This window comes from Anneissia japonica, unplaced genomic scaffold, assembly GCF_011630105.1.
Source record: "Anneissia japonica isolate Jap-2015-1 unplaced genomic scaffold, ASM1163010v1 scaffold287717_len1600092_cov198, whole genome shotgun sequence".
NCBI lineage: Eukaryota > Metazoa > Echinodermata > Crinoidea > Comatulida > Comatulidae > Anneissia > Anneissia japonica.
Window position 1 is genome coordinate 1486714 of NW_022755469.1, and position 13140 is coordinate 1499853.

The window sequence follows — 13140 nt, forward strand, 5'->3', positions numbered from 1 at the left end:
TAATCCTCTTCCTACAATAAACCTTTTCTAAGCGCCTTGTATCCTTTGGCAAAAGGCGATATATAAATTTCTATATTATTATTATTATTATTTCTCACCTCTTCCAATGGAAGTGTTATGTTTTCTGCACTTATTTCCTGGAGTTTCATCAAGAACTCAAACCATTTGATGGGAATAGTCCTCTTCATTCTGTTCTTGATTTTCAGGATGACTTCTTTCATTTTGCCAATGTTTTTATCCGATGATGACAGTTGATTTTCAACATCAAAGTATGTTGGGTATACATGTGACTCATATACCTTGCCTTTGATTGCATTACGGATTAGATCAAACTGTTGCTTGACCTACAAAAACATGACCAAAATATTATGCATGCATTTACAGAATTGATTATAGTAGACACAGTTTGCTCAAACCAGTGCTCTAAAATGTTTGGCTTATTACCCAGTCAGCCGTATGTAGACTGGGTTCTGTTTTCTTAGTGTTGTTCTTCTGTTGGCAACACTTCAAAACGCTACTAGTGCCAAGCGGTTGAGCAACAAATCCTCTCAATATAACCGGTGACACCTTTCATACATGGGGTGTTCACTGTTTGGGGTCAAAGGTCACACAGAGGTCATTAGGGTCAAAAAACCAAAAATCATATAAAAGACATTCTTTAAAAATAACATAGGACATTCTTGTCCTATGCACATATGCATTGGCATTAGGCAGAGTCTATAGGGTGTTCAGGGATTTGGGGTTAAAGGTTATTAAGGGATAATTTTTAATTTTTTTCTGGCTACATTTCAAAACGCTACTAGTGCCAAACAGTTTTTCCAATTTCAAACAAACTTGGGTCAATATAACCAGTGACACCTCCCATAAATGGGGTGTTAACAGTATTTTCCTTTGCACAATGTATTGGCATAAGGCAGACTCTATAGGGTGCTCTGAGATATGGAATCAAAGGTCATTAAGTATTAAAAAAAAATTCCGGTATTGGCCAAGATTTGATATGTTGTACAACTAACTCTTGCTAATAGATAGTGAGAGTTAAGTTCAAAAGTAAAATTGTTAACCTGATTCAACTGAGCTCAAATTTACCAGGAATGACCTGACTGGGTTTATGTTCTATTGAAAATAGTTTCTAGTTATTTATTTCTTAGCCTCTCCATTAAAAAAAATAAAAAATTTTGCTGTTTTTCGCTAATAAAAAGGCCTATATGTGTTTTTAGTCAATTTCAGGCATCAATGAAATTGTAATAGTCTTTATTTTACAATAAATGTTAATAGAAATATATGGAAATCTTAAATACTGACTAGAGTATTCTTTATTATTACTGAATTCTGTATTTCACTTAATTTATTCACATCTATATCATTCACATGCATAATGACATAGTTAAAAATTAAGGTTTTTTTACAAAAGACAATGACAAAAATACACAAAAATTACAAATTGAAAATTTAATATGCATACCTTCCTCTCTCTCTCTTCTTCGGTATCACCAAGAGAGTTCCTATGAGTACCAGCAATGATGCATGCTGGGAGATCCAGTTGGAGAACATGATCACGGGTACTTCTTGAACTATAGGTGTAAGACGATCGAATCCAGTACAAAAGATGCTGCAGATTTGTCATGTAGTATTTACGTGTTTTCTGAAATAAAATAATTATTACAAAACGTTATTTTGAGCTGCGACTGACTTTTTATTTAAAGGACGGAAAGAAACATATGTATTCTTGCGGACTTCCACTAAAACAAAGCATTGACGTTAATTGTATATCAGTATTGGGTAACAATGCTGTTGAGGGGAATATGATAAAGGTGATTCTAAACCCACCAACTTTTATCCCCGCAGCTATTTTATGATAGACTTAACATGACCTTAATTTTCCTTTTACCCTTACCAGATACGTAAAGGTTCCTAACCTTTTTGTAATGAGTACTTGCACAAAACACTCTGCTTCACATTAACCATCTCCTCTTGAAAAATCTCTTATTTATAACCCATGATTACCTTCCTTTGCAACATGTGCTTGATTGGAGTGTAATATCTCACATTTAACGGCACCTTCTGACTGGTTCTCAGTCTGACAAGAAATATTTCTTCAAAGCACACTTTACAATCTGCACCATCCTATCCACTGCCCCATCTGAGGCAAGGTGATATGGAGCCAGTAGGTTGTGTTTTACTCCATCTACTTCAAAACGGCATTAAAGTAGGAATTGCAGTCCAATGTTTAGAAATGGAAAACCAATCACACTAAACCTGGGGATTTTTTGGCACTAGTTTTTTTATTCATAAATTCAACCTTTATGTCTGTGTTTTTGTTGTATTTTAGTCATTATTTTCATGGTTACACTTTTAATATTCCGTGGTACCTAATTAAAAAACTATTTAGTCTTAAAAAAAGTAATTAAAGTAAAAATTTCAAGAGGTACTCTGTACTCTAACAATATAAAATTAAATAAACTACTATATAGTTGAATGAATTTCTGAATAAATGAACTAATTTATTACCAAATGAAAGAATGAATGAATGAGAATGTATGAATGAATGGTATTACTACAGTACAAAATTCACCACTATACTTACTCCATTTGAGTCTTCGATGACAGTAAAAGCATTCAGGTCATCCGTAAGTTTAAAAACGATAATGAAAATGCCTTCTGGCGTCAAGAAGAACTAACAAAGATAAACATTAAATTGAAATCAACAATCAATCAATGAACAGGTATAGGTGGACCACTAATCCAACGCAGATTACAATGTTCACATGTACATATACAGACATTGACATTTTTTAGACATTGCACACATTAGATTACATATTAGCATACGGTATATAATATATAGTTTAGTTAAAAACAGGGCTCCCGTGAACATTTTTCGGTGACCAAGGTTTCTCTGCTGATTTGCCATCACTAGCGTATAAATAAAAATAAGTGGGGGCGAGCCTCCAGAAAAAGGGCGGAACATGTTTTTTTGGAGGCCATTTTTAAAATGGCCGCCAAAAAACATGTCAAGTCAGCAGAGAAACCTTGGTCCCCGAAAAATGATCACGGGGGCCCTGTTTTTCACTATACTAATATATAATACATATACTAGAAATTGCAAATTTCAAGTGAAGTGCTGCGAAGTACAACTGCATATAAATGTTCTTCGTACAAAATTATTTATGCGAGTCAAGTGAATATAATGAATAATAAAAATATAACAAATAATATGAGACACAACCCATTGTCTATAATTAGAACACTGACGAGCTGACGTAGAAACATAGTAAAAACGACCGTTGGTACCGTGTATGCCAGTCTACAACAAGCGTCGCCTAAATGTAATAATTAGCACGCTGAAATAGGCTAGTAAATAAGTTTAACTGGGTTCGTAAATAACATTGGCCTCAAAATATTGTGGCTGAGACATGGGCCGATTAAACGTAGAAATAGGAAACCTAGAAATATAGTAAAAACGCTGAATACATGCGGACGTTGGTACGTGTAGGTTAGTCTACAAACGTCGCCTAAAGTAATTGATTTTACCCGGCAGAACTCCACTTTTCAGTGGTCTTAGGCCCTTGTTTTTTGACAAACAATGACCTTTCAAAGGTCAAATTGCTGTCAAGAATATGATTGGCTGCTTTGCAGCAATAATTATATTTCATTATAAAGTTAAATTACACTGTGGGGATCATTTTTTTGTGGTGTGAGAAATGACTGAAGTTTAGTATGGTTGACCAAAGTTTTCCTAAAAGAAAAAGCCACCAAAAACAAAAAATCTTTACCAAAACCCTATTCCTTACCCTAAGAATGCTGTGGTAAATTGGTTGACCTCCAAAATCCCATATCCTGATAGAGTTGCCATCTGTGTTTAAACTTACTGTACCACCTTTCAAAGCATTCTTGACTTTTTCTGCAATACCTTCATCCATTTTTGTCTCAATTCTTTCAACCTTCTGCTTTACTGTAAATAAAATGGCAGTTAATGGGAAAAAAACCCAAAATTACATTTCAATACCTGTGAAGTTGAAGACCAACACCAGTACAAGGATCAACAGATACACAGGATGCAAATACAAAAATTTAAGCAAGAAGATGCAGAGCCTTAGGTGATTCAAGGAACTTGACAAAATTGAGGTGCATGTAGTTAAAATGACTGTACAAGTTAAACTCTTGAACTTTATGGCGTGGACAATGATGCATCAATGACTTTTATGCCTGTGTCTGTTTTATTATCCTACATAAGGCGAGACTTTTTTTTTACAACACATGCAAATATTGATGATTTTGAATAAAAATAAAATTTTATCTTCGGCCAATTAGGGCACCCACCCCCACAAAAAAAAGTTAAGTTTTTTTTTGTTATTACGCGGCCTTCCGCTGCCTTGAAATCTTCAAAGATAAGATAGATATATTTCTTTCTAATTATTGTAGAAAACCAAGACAGACATGACTAGGTTATGCAAGATTGAAATGTGGTCGGTATATTCTGCTATATGATACTGTCCTCCACAGGATGGAGGAAAATATCAAAAATGATTCAAGCTTGGATTACGATACCTTTCGAACGTCTTCTGGGAACAACAACTGAACGGTTGTCAATTTCCTGTTGAGTTCCAATTCTCTTTACCGGTTGATTGTTAATTTTATATTGTCCGGGAACTAGTTTTCTCCTTTCAGGTACTGTAAGGTAAAATACAACAAAATATTTTCACAAAGTATAAAACTGCAAGAGGTCTGACTACCCTGGTTTTGTTGGAATGTAATCCTATTTCAAACTGCCACAAAAGGGCATGTCCTTAAGAAATGAATTTCTAGAGAACTCTATTTGAATTCTAATAGGGCGCCTCCTATCTTGTGGCAGTATTTTTTACCGTTCCACTGCGCGCATACATAATCAGAGCAGTCAGACCTCTTGAGGTTCTAATGTCTTTGACATTATTAAGAAAATTGACATGCACTATATTTCAATTTCATGCAACAGAAAGTTCTAATACACTAGAAGATGGAAGTGACAATCATTTGGAAGCTTAGAGTGCAATTGCTCTTCAGTAGTGTAAAAAAATCCTAGCATCACAGAATTTTTAGCCTAGGTGAGTGTTAGTCTATCTATGCCCAGGCTTATGTCTGTCCAAGCTTAAGAACACACAGATGTCTACTGCTTTACGAGGGTGTTTAGAATTTTGCAGGAAATTCAATGTTTTTTTGGCTAGTGAAATATACAGGTGTATATTAAATTTAGTTAAGTTAATTGGCCTTAGTTTAATAGACGGGTCAAATGGACTAGCAGTTAGTAGGGGCGCCGCAAGCTACAGCCATAATATCGGCGCTGGTTCAAACGGCACGCTCGCCTATGGTTCTGGTGGTAGAACAAGTTTTCTCGATTAAGGACTATAAACCGTAAGCCCAGTGTATGCAATGGCTCGTGTGCACTATAAAGAACCCAGTACATCCTTCGAGACGAGTAGGGGATACCTCGGTATACTGGAACAGAAAGCCCCTGTGGTGGACGACGAGAGTTGGTGGTTCTGGGTTACCGTGTAGCACAGACAAGAAGAGACCCTTAGAGGTGAGGAAAGTCATTGATCGAGTTCCTAGTCCACATATCAAGCGCCCTGAGCATCTTATGTTAGATGGATTTGGCGGTATATAAAATTACACTATTATGAAATAAAATACCTTACTATACATTTCTATATGATTTATAAAAAAGCAAAGAATGCGTGTGGAAGGGGGGGGGGGGAGAAGAGAGACAAGAGACAGATCCGGAATTTTTTGTTAATGTGCTAGACGAACTACCAAGAATTTCTGATGGTTTGATTCAACAGTACCACAGTAGTAAGGTCGAGTATGGTTGATATGATATGATTAAATTTAAAATACCAAGCTTGTATTTCAGTCAAAAAAAAACATGCATTGATAATATTTTAGGGGGTGCTGAAACCCTTTTCACCGCACATGGAAAACAACAAAATATCTGCTTATCTGGCCTTAGTTTAATAAGCAATACAATAATTTGAAATTAAAAAGGCAATTAATAAATTATCTTACTTTTATTTTCTGGTGCTGAATTCACATTCTAAAAACAAATATTAAAAAAAAAAACAAAAAAAAAAAAAAACGTTATCAAAATATTATAGCCTCCACAGTTGAAAATAAGGTCATTTTTGGCATCTACTCTATTAATTGCAGGATTAATTGTTGAATGTTGCAATAATGTTTTTCTTTATTCATTGATATGTACATTATTAATTTAAACACTTTTACATATCTCAAATACCAAAGAAAAACATGTCATGGTACTCTAGTAACATCACTGAGTTGCAAATGGAACTACTCAGGAGTGTGGTTAAATGTAAGGCTAAATATAATTATAAGTCAATCGTGACATCACATTGCAACTCCCAATGTTTTAGCCTATCCCCCACAGTGAAATAATTTTTTAATTAGTGAACACTTGGCTTGATTTTTTTTAAGTTCGTGTGCAAAAAAAAAAACCTAATTTTTTGTCACCGCGAAGATATTGTGCACCGCAATGAAAATTGAATAGTAATTGAAAATTACTTTTGTAAAAATAGATAAATTAAAACCTGAAAAAAGTTACTTCAAATTCAATATTAAGTATGAATTAAAGAATTTCTAGAATCAATGGACCTTAATAAACTAAACAAACTGAACACTTAATACTAGTATTCTAGACCTATTTTAAAGAGTCAATGAACAAAATTAGATGTAGGCCTACTATCAGGCAGGAGGCCGCTGAGGCCGTAGCCTATAGTTAAGAAATCATTGCACGATTTTTACCTGTCTGCACCGACCAAAAAGTCAGTGATTGTATTTATTCTCGAATGCTTTAAGAAATGTTTATTTCTTTGACGAATATCTAACAAAATAACATTACAAACAAGTACTTCTAACACAATACAAATTACAATAGTAATTCATCGTATCCGTACTGACAGTAATCAGCATATGCACAGCTAAATGTAAATACGCACACAGTATACTGATCATATCACTATAGGAACCGATGACTGCTACAACAGTTGGTTATTAAAACTATTACTCACCTATTAAAAGACGGCGATTGACTTATAAAGCAATTAGTAGAGCATGCATCGTACACTAGCGGAAAATCATTACACTTAGGTTAGATTTAATGCATTCAAAAATTTCCTTCGGGGTTTGCAGGCCCTCAGGAAAGTTTTTCAAGCATTAAATCTAACCTTTGTATGATAATTTTCCTATAGTATACTATGCGGAGCTCTACTAATTGCTTATTAATAAAAATTAAAGATTCAACATACACAAGTTTGATTTGGATGTAGATCTTCTACAACTTTCTCCATAACAGCATTTTCATATTTGTCTTTCATCTCACCTTCTGTGAACAATTTAAAAAAATATTTTAAAATCAATGACTAGCTGTATGATGAATTATTTCATCTGAAGAATACACATCAGAACTAGAAGACCAAGAAGAAGATGAAGAACAAAAAAATAGTGTACAAACAATAAATGTGAGTGCAATAGAAAGAATATTTTCATGTTTTGAAAGATCGACTTTCATTTAACGAGGAAAAGTCGAGTTAAATAAAACAGTCAATCTTTCAACAAATGAAAATAACCTTTCCATTACACGAATACAAAACATTCATTTTTTTAAATAACACACATAAATAGATCATTGTCATTTGATCATCTTCCAAGCAAGTGTCCCAGTAAGGCCTGTTGCACGCCTGCTCTGTGACTATATTCTCTGCGCAAAACCTAGGCTAGATATCTGTCTGCCCATTTCAGAAAATAAAGGCTGAATTTGCAGACTTTGTGCAAACTTGAGTTAGTTTTTGAGGTATCATCCACACAATTAAGTTAAAATACTTTACGGTAAACAAAATCTATGATACATTGCACACTGCCAAGAAAGAAGTAGGACCTAGGCCAACTACTGTCCGAGCCACAGCGTAAAAGAGAGAATGAGAGTTATGGGTGACGTGACATCATTTCATGGATTTCACCTTCTGGAAAAACCAATCAAAAGATTGTATTAGGTTGAAGTCATTTCGTTTGCTACGAAACCCATTCGTGCCAAAAGAAGTATATGTTAGCGCTACTAATTCGAAATTTTGAATTACTAATTTAAAATTACTAATTCAAAATTTTGAATTACTAATTCAAAATTTCGGATTAGGCCCTTATATAGGCCTATTTTTAAAAAAATAAAGAAAAGAAAAGAAGGTGGGAAAAACTATCGCTGCAAGTGCAACAGTTACGATAATTTTTATCTTCGTTAATCTGATCATTGCCGAATTTGTGGTGGGGGGGGGGAATCAGTGGTCCTTGGGCAAAAATTTTGTTTTGTTTTGTTTATACATATATATGTTTATATATATATATCCGTAAATATCCGTTTGGTTTTGTTATAGCTTAATAAATTTGTGTTCCGCAAGTCAACTTTCAATACTTCATATTATTTATTTCCACTACAATATTGTTTCGTATGGTTGGCAGAGCCAACTACACTCATCAGGCGGATATGTACAACTGATGTTATTACAAGGAAAACTTAAGCATATCATTAATTGAGAAGCAGATTAGCGGTGATTAAAAGGGTCTATTGTCTAGATGGTATATTGTTTATCTATGGATGTAGGCATAGATTGCATCGTTTTGCCTACATGAAAAGTTTCTAATTATTTGTCATCCTGAGTTAAGTTCTCTCAACTGCAGAAATGAATTAATATCCACTTGTAGGTACAGGAGGAAATTCCTGCTAAGAAACCAATGATTGCTAATCCATAGATAAACAATACTTCAATATATATATATATATACCAAACGTACGTAGGCCTCACAGAAAACGCATTTAAGACAAGATACAATAACCACAAAGCCTCATTCAAGAACAAATCCAAGAGACTTAACACAGAACTAAGCAAGTACATATGGGAACAAAAAGAAAAAAATATGGACTTTAAAATTAAATGGAACATTCTCAAACAAGCTAAACCATATAATCCATCATCAAAAAGATGCAACCTGTGCATATGGGAAAAATATTTTATAATTTGCAAACCCGAAATAGCTACACTTAATAAACGTAATGAACTTGTTTCAGCATGCAGACATGCCAACAAATTTCTTCTAAGAAATTTTGTAACTTAATTTTATTTTTACCCCCTCCTAGCATGCAAAATCTTTCCCATGTAATTTTGCTACTTAACTTATGTTTATCACTTAAATCCCTTTCATTGCTTATCAAACTTTAATCAGACACATCTAATAGAACCCTTTGTATTACCGCTATACCTTTTTGCACATGCTCAGCTTATATCAATTGTATTTCTATGTTTTTTAGTCATTAGGCTATTTTATCTGAAGAGTGTCACACTATGTGTGTGGTACGAAACTAAGTAGTAATAAAACGTCTAATCAAAGCTACTGTTGAACCTCACTTTTTATTTATTTATATATATATTATTTAAATTTTCTTCTTTTTTTTGCTCATGGAACCCCTGACCTCCCCCACCCTTCAGAATCGCCAATGATCAGATTAACGAAGATAAAAATTATCGTAACTGTTGCACTTTCAGCAATAGTTTTTCCCTCTTTCCTTTCTTTTCTTTATTTTTCCTTTCTCTTTTTTTGTGGACCATATATAGGGGAATAAGGGGTGGGGCGGCAGCTGCGCCCCTCCCGGACGGAATCCGCCTCAGCAAGTTGCATCAAGCTGAGCTAATAATTCGTAATTACGAATTAATAATTTGAAATTACGAATTACTGATTCGAAATTACGAATTATAAATTCGAAATTACGAATTAGTAATTCGAAATAACGAATTAGTATTTCAAAATAACGAATTAGTAATTTCGAATTATTGGCGCTAACATATACTTCTTTGGCAAGAATGGGCTTTCGTAGTTTGCTAGGCATCATGCATTGGAAAAAAACAAATGGAAAGAAAATGCACGGAACTAAATAAATTGCAACAATGAGTGATGAAATGGGATGAATAATCAATGTCAAGTGATACGAAATCCGCTAATCAAATACTGTAACTGGGATCCATTTAAGTCTTATAAATAAGACAATTTCATGCAAAATGGATGTATGGTGGATCTATGCAGTAGTAAATGGTATAGGATGGAGGAATATATTAAGAAGAACTGACCATCCATAAAGCTCGGATTACGATACCTTTCGAACGCTGTCTTCTGGGAACAACAGCTGGAAGGTTGGCAATATCCTGTTGAGTTCCAATTCTCATTACTGGTTGCTTTTTAATTGTATTATGAGAATATTTAGAAACTCGCTTTCTCCTTACTGGTGCTGTAAGGTAAAACACAATAATATTACAATTATTAAGAAAATTAACATGCACTATATTTCAGTTTTAGCCAACAAAAAGTGGCTTGCCACCTAGACTAGAGGATGAAAGTGACCTTAAGTAAACAGCTTCAAATTTTACAAAACAGGGCAGCCAATAGTAGCACAAAGGTTTCAAAGTATGACTATACTGATGCTCTACATAAACTGAACAGGCTTCAATGAAGCTTTGGCAAAGTACAAAGCCCACAATATCTTATATACCAACCAAAGAAAAAATACATAATAACCAATCAAAAGACAACCTTTATCAAACAGACTAGAGACTATGTTCAATAGTCATTCCTGGTAAATTTAAGCTCAACTGGATCATGTTAAAATTTTACTTTTGAACTCAACTCTCACTATCTATCGGCACAAAAACGGTAAATGTCCCTTTTTTACTTTTAAGCCCACTTTTGGAGGAAAAAAGTTTTTGATATGTTGTACAACTGACTTTCCTAAAACAATGTGACTGTGTAACTACAAGAAGAAAAGCTTTAGTTATCAAGGAGCAAAAATTTTGGAACTCTTTAGTAGATGGAGCAAAAAATAAGAGTTTAATAAAAATTATGTCAAACCTTTCCAGTAGTCAACTTTTTTAAATTATTTTACTTTACAGTTGCCAGTACGGTACTTTCTTTTAAATCCTTTGTTTGCTGTAGTAATTTAAAGATGTACACTTCCAGTCACTGGAAGTGTTCTGGCAGACTGGGTTCTGTGTTCTTCTGACTCTTCTGCCAACATTTCAAAACACTAATAGTGGCAAACAGTTAGGGAGATTTCAATCAAACTAGCTAAGTAAAACCGGCGACATCTCCCATACATATGGTGTTCACAGCTAGGGTCAAATGCCGCATAGGAGTCATTAGGGTAAAAAACCCCAAAATATTATTAGGGAGCTTTTGATTGCATGACGACGGTAGGACGTAGAACGTAATGAAGTCACTAAAAGTCATCTATGCATGCAAGTCGAGCAGATTCTAAAACGCAATTTGGCCAAATCTACGTATGCAGAGAACGTAGGACACCAGGTAGGACAGTCACACATGAGTGATTAAGTTCTAGTGTCGCGTCGTCGCACAATCAAAAGCTCCATTAAAAACTACTTCTATCAGAAGCAACTTTGCACATATGCATTGGCATAAGGCAGAGTCTTTAAGATGTTCGAAGATTTGGGGAAAAAGTCATTATGGGGTCATTCTTATTTCTTCCAAAATATCTCACAAATGGATCAATGGATCAAAATGATACTTTCCAGAATAGTTTGTGTTGTTTTAATGAAGAATTGTTTAAATTTTGGTCACGATCAGAAAGTAGGTTGTGGATATGAGGACCATTTTTAAAGATAACAATAGGTGTATGATGAATATTCAAATTAGTGCAATTACAGTAAATGTATACAGCGTTTTATATGTACTAAATTCAGTTTTTTGGAACTGATTTAGAATATTTTTAATGCATCTTTATATTGAACGCTAAGAACCATTGACTATTTGCATAATATTTCCATTTCAAAACCAATAGTTGGCATTTTTTTTGTCAATTATAAAAGTAAAATGTTCCCGTGGGTTTAACCAGCAGAAGTAAGGAATTGGCAGGTACACAACTAATACAATAAAAGGCATTTATGATTGGCCGGTTAGTGTGTTTTTCTTTTTAAGTAGGTGGTGGTTGGAAAGTAGGTGGGTGCTCCCTTTTTTGAACAATCAGTAGTTGAAAATAAAATTTTTCAATACTATATGTTGCTTGAATTCTGTATTCAAAAAGTAAGACGTGCAGTGAGAATTTTGGTGAAATTCGGATTACAAAATCTGAAAATGGCTACTCTTAAAAGAGTCCCCAAAAACATACTGAAAGTGGAAATAGTGTCGTGAGGTGCCAGTGGTGGTGGTTGAAGTAAATCAGGAACACATTTCCTGATTTTATTTATGTTATAGAAAGAGATTTGTGGGTGGAGACATGCAGTCCTCCCCCTCTTAATATGCCCTGGCATTGTCTGGCAAAACAACAAAATTCTTTTATTTAGTTTAATAATAAATACAATAATTTGCTATTAAAAAGGCAATACATTATCTTACTTTCCTTTTCTGGTGCTGAATTCACATTCTAAAAATGAATAAAGAAAATATAAAATAAACATTAAAATATTACTTTACAGGCTTCTACTCTGTTAATGGCAGGATTGACTGTTGACATATTTCATCATGTTTGTGCAGTAGATCTCACAACATTATATATAATTTGTTAAAATAATTTTTTTCTTCATTAACTAACCAAATTTTAGTTACTTCTTTCTTTGTTTAAATACCATCATATTCATTATTTTATATGGCTTTAGTGTAGTTACTCTTAAAGTAATAAAGTTTGAAATCAAATATTCATTAAGTTCAACATACATGATTTTGCTTTGGTTGTAGATCTTCTACAATTTTCTCCGCAACAGCATTTTCATATTTGTTTTTCATCTCACCATCTGTGAACATTTTTAAAATTGATTAAAAATCAATGAAATATCATGTAATATATTTTAATTCAAAGAAGTTCCTCAATAGACTGACAAAGATAATAAGAAAATATTTAAATATGCAACAAAGTAATAAAAGCAATTCTATCTGTAATTGAGTTTATTGCCTATTTTTAACCTCTAAAAATTTAATTTAGTGGATTTAGAGAATAACACATACCGAGACAGACTTTATCTTGTTGCCATTTAGTTGGATCTGTTTCATCATACATACAGCTTCTTGTGATTGCTATTCCATCCGTGATATCATGATTTTCAT

General features: G+C 33.7%; 1 protein-coding gene across 3 annotated transcripts in view; it reads right to left on the reverse strand.

Moving 5' to 3' along the window:
- The window catches only part of LOC117123528, a 23760-nt gene extending 10626 nt beyond the window's left edge, over positions 1-13134 (reverse strand). For 2 of the 3 annotated variants that reach the window (XM_033269488.1, XM_033269487.1), the window contains exons 1-11: positions 13042-13134; positions 12754-12830; positions 12436-12463; positions 10187-10318; positions 7296-7372; positions 6040-6067; positions 4549-4671; positions 3792-3952; positions 2585-2674; positions 1463-1642; positions 99-344 (exon numbers count right to left, since the gene is read on the reverse strand). In XM_033269488.1, the coding sequence (XP_033125379.1) occupies positions 99-344; positions 1463-1642; positions 2585-2674; positions 3792-3952; positions 4549-4671; positions 6040-6067; positions 7296-7372; positions 10187-10318; positions 12436-12463; positions 12754-12830; positions 13042-13093 (1194 nt within the window). In that variant the 5' untranslated portion in view covers positions 13094-13134. The remainder of the gene's footprint in view (positions 1-98; positions 345-1462; positions 1643-2584; positions 2675-3791; positions 3953-4548; positions 4672-6039; positions 6068-7295; positions 7373-10186; positions 10319-12435; positions 12464-12753; positions 12831-13041) is intronic. The other variant, XM_033269489.1, reaches the window with a different exon arrangement.
- Between the last annotated feature and the right edge of the window lie 6 nt (positions 13135-13140).